We start from the raw sequence: 16,229 nt of genomic DNA, 5'->3' as shown, positions 1-16,229 counted from the left end.
CAATGCGGTAAAGTAAATTGATGTTGAGCATTAAATTATTTTACACACCACTGTTAAATATTATTTCTAACACTGCTGAAATATTGACGCATTAAATAAACATGTAGATTAATAAACAGTCGCACTGGGAAATTCATTCCCACATCAAACTCAACATTATTTCAACTGCTATTTTGGTGCGGATTTCGCACCTCATTCATTGTTTTATTAAGAGAAACACAATATCTGACTCTTATAATGGGGATTGTACCAAAAATCCAAATTATTGTTCGATGCACAAATGTTATATAATAAATTGATGTGTATCTTTCAACGCCTCGGTTTTATTTTTGACCCACATGAATTTCAGTGAGGGGAATCGGGTAGGAAAACATAATTCACAAATTATCAGTAATTAAATTCAGTGTTCAACTCCACTCCTTGATCTCTGACGCTTGATGCCGCTGTAACTAATGTAAGTCCACCCCAGCTTCATTCTAGTACAATATTCCGGTCTTGCGTAGTTTGGTTATCATCCCCACCATATCCTTCTACTTTATCTACAGCTTTTCCCCCGTGGAAATTTTAAGAGAATGTAGTCCATGATAGACGTACTGAAGCAGCAGTTTCCGACCATCTTCCGACCGTGAAGTATCTAACTAGTAGCAGTTCTCGTAAAATTATTTGTTTTTCCAACGTGTTGAAGTGTATCGGACGTACTGTGAGACAAGTCCGTAGTGCATGCTAAACGGAACAAAAGTAGTAGAACTTCTTGTTAATTGGAATGTTCTTTAAAGTGATATACATGGATTAGCCGGATATTTCTGAAAATGTGATGAAAGTATCCCCATACTAAAAGCTCATTGTGGATTTTGATAGCATAGCAGTGGTAATGTTTAAGCAAAAACAAAATATCTAGCCACTGAACACATATTCTTATATTTTAAACCATCACACAATTACCTCAACTCTCTGCATTGAGAATATTATAAAATACAGCAATTATCTGCAACTAACAGATTATGAAACACTAATGACAAAACTCCCAGTTATAAAATTTCTCCTCAAAACCAATGTTAGAAATGATTTATCTCTTAGTTTGAAAGTCATACATCTGTGCAAAAGTTAGGTGAGGAGATTTGAATTTAATTGAATTATTAATATATATTAGCTGTTAAACTTTATTAACAACTTTATGATAATGGCTCTATGAATCTGGGCTTATAGTCCTTTTTGTAGTACATAAATGATGATTTAGGATACCTTAATGGACAATTTTTTTTAATCACAGCTAATATAAAATTCTTGGGGTAAATTAGCTCTACTTTGTCATCGCCATAAAAATATTTCTGACTAATTTTCAAAATCTATACACCTTTTATGGAAAAGTTCGAATTTTATTGCCAAGACTACAAAAATTCTTAAAGTTTCCAAAAGGCAGTAAAGAAAGAAGCATAACAAATTTTTTATGGTTCAAGAAACACTCTGGTGCAACCGTAAGTGTGAGTAATGATATTTTTGAGTTAAACAACTTTTATGATATTAAAAGTTATTTCAAGAGCTGCTAAGCCAAATTCTCCTCCTGTTATGGGAGGATGGGGCAATTTCGATAGAGGTAGTTTGTTTTTCATGTCTTTTATTGCGCTAAAATACTACACGTGAGACAATCAACGTCTCGATTGCGAAATACTCAACAGTCGATATTATTGCGGAGAACAAAATACACCAGTAAGGGGTGTTCCCCAGTTATTGCACTACCAGATGCATTCGTCTTGATCCAATTGTTAATTCTCAACAGGAATCTTTAGAATAAAATTAGTTATGTTGGCATACAGTATTATTGTTGAGCGATTAAAATATTTGTATACTTAACGTTTGAGATATATCTACGGAAGTGATGCATATCCGACTTAATAGTTTAAAGTCGAGTTTTAGACGTGAAAAAAAATAATAGGTTATTAAGACTTATCTCACCTCGAAACCCTCATACTCTTTTCGTACCTTTCGTACCTTTAGATAGCTAATGGCGAGAAAAATATTTTCAGTTAAAAATCTTGAATAGAGAAAAAAGTAGGAAGAATACATTTCCTGCAATAAGGACAGGCAATCTACCAATCAGATTTAATTTCGATAAAAGGATAAGAATAGCAGTAACATAATTGGAGTAATTAATTAGTGATTTCTAACATGTTCTAAAATCTTCGTTGAGTCTAGAAACTTTTTCAGAGACAGTATTACAGCAGACTCTCTCGAATTCGTTTTTGTTTTAAAGATCAGGCTGCTTTATAAATGAGCGGCAGTTACATTTAAAAAAGTTTTTTTTTTTTAAATATTTTTCAGATCTGGTTTGTTTGTTGGTTTGTCGAATGAAGTGAATATGCTCAAATTTGTTGTGGTTTTTTTTAGTTGTGTTGTGGTTTTTCATTATTGAGTGTTGTATGTGGAACATGCAATAATTTTTTTAGTGGGAAAATTCATTAAGTATTTCGTTTTGTTTCAATCAGTTTCACTTCTGAATTTCTTTATAAGTTGGATGGTATTTCGATGCAAAATGCCCGAATCTGAGAGTCTACTGTGTTGCAGGTTTAGCCCAGTTCCCAAAGCTTTCAAAATCTCAAATAACGAGCAATTTTATTGCTTATTGAGAACCTAATAGGTCATTTGTCTTTAATAATAAAATGTTAAATTAATTTTCTCCAGAAAATAGTGATTGATAAGGAATTGGAACAGTTAAGCCATATGGCTAAGCCTTAGGTCCTTGACACACTTAGGACTTAAGAAGCCGAGAGACGGCTTAGTGGAAAACGATAGAAATGTGGTTTAATCATTATTTCGAATATAATTACGCTAAGCCGTCTCTCGGCTGATCCTCAAGTCTGTTAAGGCCCTTAGATCTGAAGCATGTATCATACGAGTTTTATGCCTAGCGCACAATCACTTTTGTTTGTAAACATGTTTTCGGAGCTTCTTGTGAGAGAGACTGAGATCTCGATCTAGTCGTCTCGCTCACTCTTATAGGCAGTTTCGAAAACATGTTTACAAAACAAAAGTTATTGTGCGTTGGACATTAGACCTAAGGTTTTGATTTATTATTTATTAATATTTACTTTTATGTACTGGGCTACAAAATGTTCATTCAGACCCTTCAATCACTTACACCGGGAGGGACTCGAACTCACAACTGTGACAGTCGAGCCGGGGGTCATACCGCCCAAGAGTCGAACGCTTTTATCAATTGCACTATAGAACACATGGCTTTTTTTCTAATTTCTTATCAGTTAATTTTAAGAAAATTTTGTGTTATTATTAGATATTAAAGGTAAATAGTTTATTAGATTTCGAAAAACCATTAAAATTGGTTGTTATTTAGCATTCCGAGACATTCAAGAACTAGACTAAGCCTCTACTCGGAAACTATTTTTAGGGTCTTCAGATTGGTTTAATATTGTAATTTCTTAATATGGGCGAAATTTCTAAAAAAATTTCACATAAGATAATAAAAAATCATCTACCAAATTTTTAAACGCACTGCAATTGCATGATTTCGTATAAATTTGAGACCTTCAGAAACTGAGCTAAACTTTTGGTAGGAAAACTGTATATTGTATGTTTTTGCAGAACATTTATATGTCCAATAAATAAGCGTTATTTGCCAATAAATTTAGGAAAAATTCAAGAAATTCTCGAAAAAGGGTGAGGCGTCTGTAACAATTATTATTAATAAAAGAATTTGGTGACATTGTAAATTTACTAGAATTTGAAATACAACTGATCATAGCCTTGTCGAGTGTTGTAAATATAATCGGTATAAGGGAAGTGCACCAGGGATCGCCAATGTTCCTCGAACGGTCCAGATGTCCCTTGTATCTTTGTTCCAAAATAAAGTACTTTAGGGCCTAAACAATGTCAGCCTGATAGGATCAATTCGATGACCCTAAGCCCTCAGTGTTAATAGAGTTTTCGATAAATCTTTATTTTCAAATTTTACTGATTAAATATTCTCGAGAATCAGCCTGATTCTATGTAATATGTACGCGACTCAGCGGCAGCAGCACATCCTTATTTGGAGTCCTACTGCCGTTCATCTCTCCTTCTTGCGTTTTGTCGTATTATTCCGGTATCATTGATATAGAGTAATTAACGAGCTACGTGTTAGTACGCTATGTAATTAATATAATTAAAATTTACCTAAGCTCAATATGAATTGTAATGATTATTGTATTGATTGTAATGATCCGTGATTCAGGAGTTTTTTGCCGTTTTGCTTGATGAGATCGGTAATGAAGTTAGTTGGCAGACGCAAGATTGGATATAGATTAAATAGAATAGAATTAAATTGAATTGTGTACTTTACCTACGGAACCAATAAACCGTGGCACATTTAGTTAGATGTATGTCCTTTACAGGAACTAAGTGTATTTTTGCGATACACTAATTTTTTATAAAAATTATTTTCTTTAAACAGAGAAAAAATTAAATGCACCGATATTGTTAAATAGATTACTGATATTTGCAATTGGCATATGTAAAATAACCCATAGCCTTTTAGGTTCAAATAATTTTACGTAGTATGGAAAAGCGTGTTACCTTAGCACGACTCAGGCTTCGAACCAGGGGCATGACATTTCCTATGTTTCCCATATGTTTCTAGCGCGCCGAAAAAACTTTTGGATTTATTAGCCGTTTTTTGTCAGTGTAGAATGAATTAGCAAAAATACAAATGTGAAATAAAAGCCAACTTAATATTGAATAGGCAACCTAAAAGCCCAAATTGGCAACCTGCGTAGTTTTGGAGATATCTCGTGAAATGTGTACGAAAACAGGGAAAAATCTACACTAAAATTGGTCGCATTTTTCAGCTTCGAACAATTACTTTTAATGAATTTGATCCGTTATAATATTATATTTTTTTTTATATATAATATTATAATTTAATACGTAGTCAAATGCCTCAATTTTTTGAAAAGAACCATGGATTAACTTTATTAAAAACATACTCTGAAAAAATGTTTTGTCAAATTAACAAGACAAGTTTGTAAAAAGTTTGTTCTTCCATACAGAATATGGAAAAGTTTTGTCAAATCGGCGGCCAACTGAATCTTGTTAAAAGTTTGTCAAAAAGGTGTTTTTCATATAAAATGCAAGAAAAAGTTTTGTCAAATTGGTTAATAACATCCTTTTGACAAAATTTCAATAAAATCCATTTGTTCGTGTAACAATCCGAAAATTGCGCGCTTTCCCCTTTTATTATTGTACCCTTTTATTAATTTTATACAACCAAATCTACAATTTTCATTTGATGTAAAGTAATTATTTGAACATATCTACGCAAAAATTATTTCAATAATTTGAAGAAAATAGCTAATGTGAAAAAGTAATATCTGCATATGTGATTACAAAATATAGCAGTTCATTGTTGGTCTGTTAGATACAATTGAGGAGCTCAGAGCAAAAAAAAACGCTATTTTAATAGGGAAATGCATACGAATTAGAGTTTTTTTGCTCCGAGCGCCTCAATTTACCAAAATCCGTATAATACCTATTTATGTATGAAGGAAGTTGCCCCACCTTCCCTTAAATCTGTAGTGTGTAGATGTGGTGTGTAAAGGCAGATTGTGTGAAGACTAAAAGAGGTTTCACAAAATGGGATAATCATGTTCTAAAGCAACATAGATATTGCCGCATTGAATTATGCAGAAAAAGTTTCCCTTTCTCTCGCTTCCAATGCTTTCCACGGTAGATGAAAGCTCACTCTTAAGCTTCTTGAGTAGAATCTTCACTTGGCACGCTGAAGAGTAATTAAAGGGAACTGTGGGGAAATAAATTTATCCTCCATAAAGTATATTTGTTTTTCATACGGTAATATTACCTCTTCCTATATCATTTCTTCATAGCGCATATGGTGTATTTTTTTTCGCAGCGACGTGCTTCAATGGAGAAGAAATTATCAGGAAAAATTGCACAATATATTTTTTGTAAGCTCACATATATCTACGTTTATAAAATACCCGTTCCAAATTGACATAAAATAAATTACTTTCATATGATGGTGGTATAGTAAAATAATGTTTTAAATAATAAAATATATACAAAAGAGTGATAAAAAAAATTGACTGAAAGTTTTTTTTTTATTTTGAAAAACCGGCTATAGAGAAATTCCATTAAATGGAAGCTCAAAAGCTCACAGTAATACGTGATGTAGAATATGTTTGTATGTAATTGGGGCATTTGTGCAGAGAGTTTGGGAAGACAATTCTCACGAGGGTGAAGGATTTAGCCAGATAGCATAGTGAGAGGATTGATAAACATCCAATCTAGCCTGCGACAACCCTCATGATGCGCTTGTCGCTTATCGCATTTAATTAATCGGCAACCCCAATTTCCGCCCAAAAAACATTTTTCTTACTGAAAATTTTTTAATTATTAAATTATAAGTTCATGAGTCACGTATAATAAAGCATGCAAAAACCCTAAAATTTCACCCTCAGGCATACTTAATATGAAATATTAAGAAATTATCTTAAACCCAAGTTAGAGGTGAATAGGAAAGAATTCGAGGGGGTAAAATTTACATAATTCATTAGAGTTTCAGAATGAATTTTTTGGGGTGTCTAATATTATTTTCACTCCACTCTCTCAATTAAGACAATTAGATGGTAATTAAACCCTTTGGGGCTACCCATCCATCCTACATTCACTGTGACTTGTAGATTTTTGCCTGTGACTTCCATCATGTCTCACTAAGCACATGAACAGCTGAATAATGAAGTGAAGTGAAAAAGACAATTGAGCCTCAGGAAAATTGGGAAAACCCTGTGTGGTTGATATCCAAACCGGCTATAGAGACGCGTTCATATGGCGGTTTATAGAGCTAGAGAGTGTTTGAAAGTGTGAAGCGGCGTCCACGAGCGTCGCCATGAGGCGGCGACGAGTGACGCTGCTACTGTTTGAAGTGACCCTAGTGGTCGCCTTGGTGTCAGCTCGAGGACCTCCTCCTCCCATCTTACGACCACGTGATGGTGATCCTTTTGATTCCTTGCCAAAAGGCTTCTGGCAAGAATTCTCTTCTCCATTCACGGATACTCCAGACGGCGGTGACACTGATGATAGTGCAGAGTCTCTGGAAACAACTACCCGTGAACCTCAACCATTTTTCGAGGAACCAACTGCTGCAGCCAATGTTACCACACAACTCGGAAGTCATGTTCACCTCCACTGTCGAGTGAACGATCTCCGGGAGAAGACGGTGAGTTCTCATACTTTTACGTATATCTTTGATTTCTCTTCACCAATTCCTACAGGTATCTTGGGTCCGTCGTAAGGAAGATCAATTACAATTGATCACATTTGGTCGTCATACCTACAGTAGTGATTCACGCTACCAGCTTGAGTATCAACCTCCCAATGACTGGCAGTTACTTATCGAGTTTGCTAACGAACGCGATGAGGGTCACTACGAATGCCAAGTTTCGTCACATCCACCCCTCGTTTTCTTGGTTTACCTCACAGTTGTGGGTAAGTTCCTTTTAGCCGTCGCGTCGCTTCCTCTTCGCCTTTTGCTTAAACTCACGTTGTGTTACTCTCAGTTCCGCGTGTGGAAATCGTGGACGAACGAGGCGGTGCCGGGGCAGATAAGTTTTACAAGGCTGGTAGTACGATCGAATTAAAATGTGTGATCAGCAAGGTACCACAACCTACAACCTATGTCATGTGGAAACACGGTCAACGAATGTTGAACTATGACACTAGCCGCGGTGGAATTAGGTATGTTCCATTTCTAACAAGAAATACTCAATTTCAATTGCTTTACTTATAAAAAATACTTAGGTTTGATGGTCCGTCTTTGCAAAACCTATAAAGAGTTTTGCTGATTTATATAATTTTAACATATAATTTTACGATATAATTTGTCGAGGCTCCAGTTCCTCCAAGAACTTTTATATGAATTTCTTTGAAAGAGTAAATTCGTTTCTTTCTAATAATAATATACTCCTAATTTGCCTAAATTATTTGCCAACGAGTGATTAACCTCCATATTTATATTTGAATCGACATCATAGATATCACTCACAGTGGCAGCAATTTCACCTAAGAGCGTTTCTAATTTTAGCCTGTTATTTCTTCAAGATGGGTATCGCAGAGAATGATGGGTAGTTAGTACATGTTGATTCTTGGTAGTGAGTGTATCGTTAAATGAAATCAAAGCTCATTTTTGCTTTGGCATTGTACAACCCATAGAAATAAAAAAAAAACAACTAAAAATAATTGAATTTTGGGAAAGAAGAGGAGTGTGAAATATTGCAAGCATTGCAAGCTATCCGAAATTTGGCACTGATACAATTGATAGCGTTGTTAAAAAAATTAAAGAGTTTAAAATGGATTGTGAAAGCATTCAGCATTTGAGAAATGGTCAAAATCGAATTTTCTGATTCCTTGCCCTAAATAAAATATGCTAGCGTCAATGATGTGGTCCAACTCATGTCCTTAAGAGGTTGAAGCTTAAAAATCGAACCTGTATCTTACTAATAACATTTTATTCGATATTTGAGTCTCAACTACGACTTTCTAAAATTCCTCATACTGTTGTTCAGTGATTACTTACAAATTCAAGTGATTTATTCTTAAATTCTGGAGATAGATTTTTCAGAAAAAAAACATGGAGGTGGTCTCTGGGTGTAATCAAAGCACGACAATTGAAGTTACGAAATTCAAAATCACGTCTTTATAATTCAGTAATAAATTTTGATTTTTTATGATCTTTGCCTTACATTTATCCTCCCACTTTTAGAGATCATGCACCAAAACGTTAACCAATATTAGAATAAGTATAATCGACGTTCTATTGATTGAAATCTTTTATATCTCTGGTTGTATTTGTCAGAATTTAATGATGTCATAAGTTAATAATGTAGAAGCCATGACACCACAGCGGCTTATAAGCGCCCAGGGACGGATTTCAATAACGTTTATAACAGCCAAGATTTTTTTAAACGTATACAATTCATTGCAAATAGATTTACACATCTTACAAAATTCTAATACTTTATAGAATTTTTAAATTCATATGACTGCCATTGAGGGCATTTAAGTTTTAAATCGGAAAAATCAATTTTATTATAACAGAACAGCTACAGAATCTTATCTCACAAATAACTGTACAAAATCCTCTTGGCAAAATAATTCATATTTGACCTTGTTTTTAGTCGCATAAGTATTCATTTTCTTACATAATTAAGTGGCCACTTACGTGCCTTTAAGAGACAAGGCCACCATAACCTAATAAATTTAAAACTTATTTAAAAAAAACGTTAATTAAATAAATCTTTAAAGTACTTTAGAATTGCATCATTAGGGGAGACTGGGGCAAAAAGTCACAAATCGAAAAATTCAAAATTCAATATCTTCCAAGGTAAAAAAGATAGCGGCTCAAATTTTTTTCTATAGATAACCTCCATAGACCTTCTTCAATGTTGTAAGTTTCTTAGAATTCAAACAAGGAATTTAGAAATTAAAAAATATCGAAATTTTTAGCCCAATTTTTGAAATATTTTCCTTGCGGAAGATAACAATTATTACCTACTTATTTTCCAAAATTGATTCACTGGTGAATATTTTCTAAATAATTTGGATTTTTTGAATACGAATCTGCTATCTATTCTAGAATTTCACAAAAGTTCTTTTCTCCTGAAATCCTTTTATTAAAAATGGCCACTTGGGGTAAAAAGTAACAAAAGGTATAGAGCAAAAAGTAACAAAAAAGCGAAGCAATTTCATCATTATCATGTCTCGCCGCTTGTTGTTTGCAGTGGTCAAACTATTTGCAGTCTTTTGTATGTTTTTTTTTCTAAAATAGCTAGAAAAGCGTTTTTCTAGTTTTCTCACCTTTCTCGCAGAGAAAACGGTGTTTTACAAAAGTGTAGATGAATAAATTTTCTATGAAAGTATGTCCTCTAGGTATTTTTTGTCAAATTTACGGAAGCCCGTATTGAAGCGAATCAAAATATGATAATACCCAATGTCTGGTACTATTTTCCCCAGCATTTTTGAGAATAGTCACAAAATTACCTTTTAGAAATTGGCTCGATAAACGTATTTCCTTACAAAATAGAGGAAAATGACTTTCACAAAGTTGTAGAGCAGTAAATTTCCTATAAAACTGCGCTAATTAGAAATTTTTGAAGCGCTCGAGTAGCTTGTAAAAAAATAAAATATCCGTTTTGTGACTTTTTTTCCCAGTCTCTCCTATTAAATTATAACTAGGTTATCATATTTAGTCCGAATATCCAAATTAGAATTGCACATACTTTTGAATTCCAAATTTTACTTTATATTAGTTCAAAACGACAACTGATTTAACTGATATATTGCCAGTTATAAATTTTAAGGATTCAAATAGACCAAGGCTGGGGAATAGACTAAGGGCTTAGGATCATCGAATTGAGGTCCATTGGATAAATTTCTTTTGCTTAATCCATTACTGCTAAATTATACATGCTAAATATTCTCGAAGATTAGCCTGAGTCTATTTGGACTCTTTTACGGGATTCAGACCTAAGACTTATCCATATAGTTAAACTTCTCTATTTTCTTATTAATCACGATTTTTTGGAAAAATTTAACTTAGAATTGGATTATTAAAGGTAAATGACCTATTTAGGTGCTCAGAAAGCAATAAAATTGCTCGTTATTTAGGATTTTGAGATCTTCGGTAACTGAGCTAAACTTCTAGTTTGAAGACCAACTTACACAACCTCCCCAAATTTTGACAACCACAATGAATTTGTAAACATACCAATGTGACTCTTGTTGAGAGCCTCTTAAAACGCTAATTTAGACTTTTTATTTATTTGTAATTCTAATATTAGTTAACACTTCAATTTATGTGGAACAGTAATTATTAACACAAAAATGAGGCATAAGGCTTTCTATGTACAAAGGGATTTTTATCTTTTTTTCTCGGGCTTTTAAAATCAGTAATGATACGATTAAATGTTTGTTTGGGACTGTTTGTGAACAAAAAACTTGATGTTGAAAATATAAACTTTAATTACAAATAAAGTTCAAGTTTGATTTGCACTGAATCTTTAATTTTATTTGTTATATCGATGTAATTTAGTACAGCTAAGAAAAGAATAAAAAATTCTGTGGAATAAAAGCAAATAAAAGCGAGAAATTCGATGGACATTTCTGTGATATCAATTTTCCTTTTGTGTAATCTCATTGACCGAAAATCATAAAGTTAGTTTATTTTGTTTTGCAGCGTTAAGACAGATTTGAAGCCTGGTGGAGCAGTGAGCCGTTTGTATATTGCAAATGCCAATCGTTACGATTCCGGAAACTACACTTGCTCTTTGGCCGATGTAGCCGCAACAACAGTCACCGTCCATGTACTCAATGGTGAGTCTGAGTCTGCTCTTGTTGAACGATGCATTTTAATTAACTCTTTTATAGGTGAAAATCCTGCCGCAATGCAACACGGAGGCTCCACAAGGTGGACTCCAATAGCATGGGCAACAATTTTCTCGTCAGTTTCTCACTTCTTTGTCCATCGTCGGTGATCTTGGACGATAGCCAGTGGTCACATTCACCCTTAACTGAACTCAAGGAGTTCAAGGAATGTATTAAAAGTTGTGTAAAACACTATAAAAAAAGGTAAAAGAACTAGTAAATTGTAAGCAGATCATCAACTTAAATGTTTCACAGAATTTCACATTAATTATTTGCATTTTCTTTTCTCCTAATGAATATACCAGAGCGTAAAATTGGATTTCTCATGAATTTTCTATGAGATAACTTTAGGGTGAAATTTACGTGAAACTCAATAACGAATATCAAACTTTTTTTTCACAATAAAAAAATACTTTTTTCATACCTATATTTAGTTAGGATAAATAAAGTATAGTCAAATACTAAGATAATGCACGCAGAGTTTTCATTTTCGCGTAAAAAGAAAATGTTTATTCCGCTCATACTGGCGATGAGGGAGATGTAAAAATTAAAAATAACAATATTTATGTGAAAATTCTGGGAAGACAGGGAAGGATGGGGCAGTTTCACATAGTTCAACTTTTTTCCCAAATGAATGTAAACTGCCATAAATATATTGCATTTGTTTGACTTGGGATTCTCCATTGGGCAATATATTGTACAATAGATATTAATTTATTATCCTAAAAATATGAATGTTAAGTCATGCATTCGTGAACTGCCCCAGCCTCCCTTAATGGTGTTTTCGCAGTTAAAACTTTACATTTCACTCACACCGATGTAGAATATCAATAAGAGTGAGTGCAACGGATGATTTTTATGCGAAAAACTTTGTGTAGGGGGAAGTGGGGCACCTTTGAAAGTGGGGCACCTTTGAAATTGGGATTTTTCTCCTATGTTTAAATGGAACTGAGCTATATTATAATGTAATTTAGCTTATCAATCTGTTTGTGCAGATAAATTATATCATGATAAGACCCAATTTTATTTAAAAATAGGTGAAAAATCCTAATTTCAAAGGTGCCCCACTATCAAAGGTGCCCCACTTCCCCCTAGCGCCTAAGATTTTTTTTTGTAAATAAATTCCCATGAAGTAAAAGTACTTTGATCTCTGTGAAAGGAAATAAGTCAAAGGTATGAAAAAAAACTCTATTTCGGAGTATTTCTATGTGGTTAGAAGGACAAAAAAGGTGTGACGTTTCATAGAATTAAGTGATAGGACGGTGTTACAAAGATATTCCATGAACATATGATAGAATAATTTATATGTAAGACACATGAATAAATGAGGAAAATTGCATTTTGAGGAAGAGATTCCTGGATGAGATTTGTTTTTTTTCCGTCCCTTTCATGTGAAAGTTTTCTTTAATGTGAACTCAGGAATTTCACTGTTCTTGTCTACCACCGAAATCTGGCTGTCTTTAGTAGCAATCAACCCCATTTGCACTTGGCTGAAAAGTGATTGTTGAAAATGTGAATGGGTTGGGTTGGGCCAAGTGAGATTTTTGCCAAATGTGGAGGCGTTTTTGCGGCTTTTTGTCCAACCCACGCTCCCCGATAATTCACACAAGTCCAAAGTTGGCAGATCTGGGTTAGAGAATCCCTTCTGGGGGTTGGTGTAAAATGTGGCACCGGCTGCCAAAAACACTAATCAATGCATTAAAGTTTTATTTCTCCATTTTCTGACTCTCATTTCTCGCAACCCTTATGCAATATCCCATGATTTCCGGATCTTTCTCTTAATCGCTAATGGGGAGGAAATGGAAAATTTTCCACATTCAATCCTTAAGTGATCAGCGTGAAAAAATCAATTGGCAAATCGTAGGAAAATGATAAAGTGAATAGCTCAACTTCGATGGCAATTAAAAACATTTTTGCAAAGTTAATTCAATTATTATATTTAGTGGCTAGATAAAATTTTGTGGATCATGCTGTTTTGGCACTTTATATTCCAGTGAGTATAACCCATCCTATATTTATATAATTGATGTAAGTTGGGGTGCCAAGGGGTGTAACCTGACCATATATATTAAATGTACTTTTTGGATTTTCCCACCGGCAGCTCGTGAAAATTTGTGTAAACCGCATTGCAGCAGTATTTCCGATGCGAATATCAGCGATTTCGTGGCATTGATAAAATTGTTCACCACGTGGTCTCTCATATAGACCCACAGTATTATCATATCGTATCACCCCATCAACTTCTCTATCCCTTTAGCATATAGCATACACCCTTTATTACCCCTTTATTGCACGAATTCCTAAAATTTACACATCCATTAATGTGGAAAATGTGTCGAGAGCAGAGTTGTTTGTATTCAAGATGAGAGATAAAAATGGTGTGATTAATTTTTAGACCACTTCAGTCCAATGAATTCATCCAGTGGAAATTTTCTTTCATCTCTATATAACTCGGTCTCATTACTGTTGGAAACCCTTTTTCATAATACTTTTTGATCTGCTCAAAACATGGCTCTTGAAATCACAGTGAAAGCTTGTTTACCATTGCAGAATGAGGTACTTAGGAAAAACTCACTAGAACTCACCATGATATCTGAAATATGCTCATATTTTTTTTCAACATGAAACTTTTGTGTAAAGACTTCGTTTAATTATTTAAGGTAAAAATTGCAAAAAGTTATATTCTTACTATGCTTTTATAGAGCAGAATTAAATATATTTATCAAATGGCATAATAAATGGATTTTCCAATATTTTACTAATTTCTCGGATAGGTTTCTTCCCAAATTTACTAGCACAAATAAATTTCAATTATATAATTTTAAAATAGAGAATAATAGTAATATTGCTAAAATATTCAAGTGGGACGTATACTCGTACAGAAACTATAACTTATCGTAAATAAGATTTCAGGGCATGAATAATTGATTTTTATTATGTAGATGTGGTATTGATAGTCAAATAAACCTAGTTTAGATACCGTACATATGAGGAAAAGCATCTCAAACTTTGAGGAGAACTCTGATCTTAACTGACTTGAAAGTCATATAATAGTCATTATGGAAATAATACAAGTATATTTCGTATTTATACTAATACACTGAGAGAAATCCGAAAAAAGTTAAAATAACATTCCGGAAATGTTAATTTTACTCTGCAGTATTGATCCAAAATCGGTGTAAATATTACCCTTTTTTGGTGTATTAGGGGTTAAAAGTACCCTTTTTCATGTTAATTTTACCCATAATTAAAAAATGTTGATATATTTTTCCACCTAAAAAGTGTTAAATTTCTGAGGAAAAAATGTTAATCGCACCCTCTTTTTTTTCAGTGTACAAACGGTTAGAACCAATTTAGGTTTATCAGGAGTTTTAAGACTTGCCATAAATAACTTATATTTTGCCAAATCGGTAGAGTCTTTTTAATTTTTGAACTCAAATAATCGTTATCTCAAATGAAATTAAAAAAACCTATGGAATTTAAACTTTCAACTTTGCGAAATACTTGAACTTACGAGATATAGCACTCCGTGAATTATTTTTAGCATGCTCTTTTGGTGCTATAGTCTATTAGCGATAAAATTGATTCATAAAGTACAAAAGCCCTTTAAAATCAAAAAATAAGTAAAGAAATGATAATTCTATTGTTCTGGAATGAGTCAGAAGTATACGAATAAACAAAAAATATAAATACCAGAAAGATAAGTCATTTACAGATTTAATTGGATTTAATAACTGATTTCAAGATTTCTTCAAAAAAAATTACCACAAATTTAATTCTAACTTATTTCATTATTTTGGACGGATAAGACTTGAAAGATTCCCCAAAAGCTCTTCTATGATAACATTTTTGTTTTTTTGTTTTGTTTCCTTTTTTTGAAAAGTTGATTAAAAAAACTTCTCCAAAGTCCTGCCTAAAACCCATTAGAATAAAATACATTTTGGTATGCCTCAAAAAAATAGAATGATCCTAAATCGATTTTTAATCCAAATTGATTAATTTCGTACTTTTTGGAAAGGTCATAAGATCTTTTAGCAGAGCCACTCGTTATAGGGAAGGGAATGTATATGTGGAGCTCAGAGGCAAAATGACACATATCCTATGGCTAAAGCATAGGATATGTGTCATTTTGCCTCTGAGCTCCACATATAAGGGGATATTATTATATGACCTGCATCTATTCTCAAATGAGATAACAAAAATATGGGAAAATGTTTTCGTTTTCGAATTAATAGAGCTACATTTAACCATTCCTGGGTATGAAATCTGAGATTGTGAGTTTAGCTGCGTGATAAATTCACTGATCTGAGATCGTCTTATCTAAGTGTTGCAAAAGACTTTACGAAAAATTATCATGTAAATACTGGAAGACTGTGACTATTTCTCATGATATTAGTGATGATAGTGAACAGTGAATGTCTTTACAGGACTCTGTTCGTTAAGGGAGTCACTGCATTTAATAATGTCCCGAATGACAGGCGCTCTTCTGCAGCTGCCATTCGATTTTTTTCCAAGACGAAGCCTGAGAAGCTTAGAGATTTTTCTTTACTTTCTTTTTCTTTTATTTTTCTTTACTTTTTTCTTTTTATTCGTACTTAAATTTAAACTCCTGAATTTCTTTACTTCTTCTTTTTTTCATTTTTTTCTCTTTTTTCTTTCACAATTGTAAAAGGCATGACCCTATTCTTTGTGAATAAATATATTATTATTATTATTATATTGTGTATAGAAAGCTCTTGAAATACTCACAAAAGTGTGATGTATAAATCAATCTTTATTTCTGGACTTGGTACAATCGACTG

At 33.2% G+C, this 16,229-nt stretch overlaps 1 protein-coding gene across 4 annotated transcripts; it reads left to right on the top strand.

The window, feature by feature from the left end:
• The first annotated feature begins 592 nt into the window (after window positions 1-592).
• LOC129810401 (fibroblast growth factor receptor 3-like) lies at window positions 593-12,454 on the top strand. 4 transcript variants are annotated; one of them, XR_008752731.1, is made up of 7 exons: window positions 593-868; window positions 6,690-7,225; window positions 7,281-7,494; window positions 7,566-7,743; window positions 11,240-11,376; window positions 11,431-11,631; window positions 11,733-12,454. XR_008752731.1 is itself a non-coding variant. In XM_055860855.1 (6 exons), exons 2-6 carry the CDS (start codon window positions 6,896-6,898, stop codon window positions 11,535-11,537), a joined length of 966 nt encoding a protein of 321 aa, XP_055716830.1. In that variant the 5' UTR covers window positions 593-868; window positions 6,725-6,895; the 3' UTR covers window positions 11,538-12,454. The 4 variants fall into 4 exon arrangements, 3 of the variants coding, with proteins under 3 accessions (XP_055716830.1, XP_055716828.1, XP_055716829.1); XM_055860855.1 differs by having other exon boundaries at window positions 6,725-7,225; window positions 11,431-12,454; XM_055860853.1 differs by having other exon boundaries at window positions 11,431-12,454.
• The last annotated feature ends 3,775 nt before the right edge of the window (window positions 12,455-16,229 follow it).

The sequence above is a fragment of the Phlebotomus papatasi genome, chromosome 1, assembly GCF_024763615.1.
Source record: "Phlebotomus papatasi isolate M1 chromosome 1, Ppap_2.1, whole genome shotgun sequence".
Classification (NCBI taxonomy): domain Eukaryota; kingdom Metazoa; phylum Arthropoda; class Insecta; order Diptera; family Psychodidae; genus Phlebotomus; species Phlebotomus papatasi.
The sequence above is the reverse complement of the archived record's forward strand: the minus strand, read 5'-3'. Positions and strand labels throughout refer to the sequence as shown.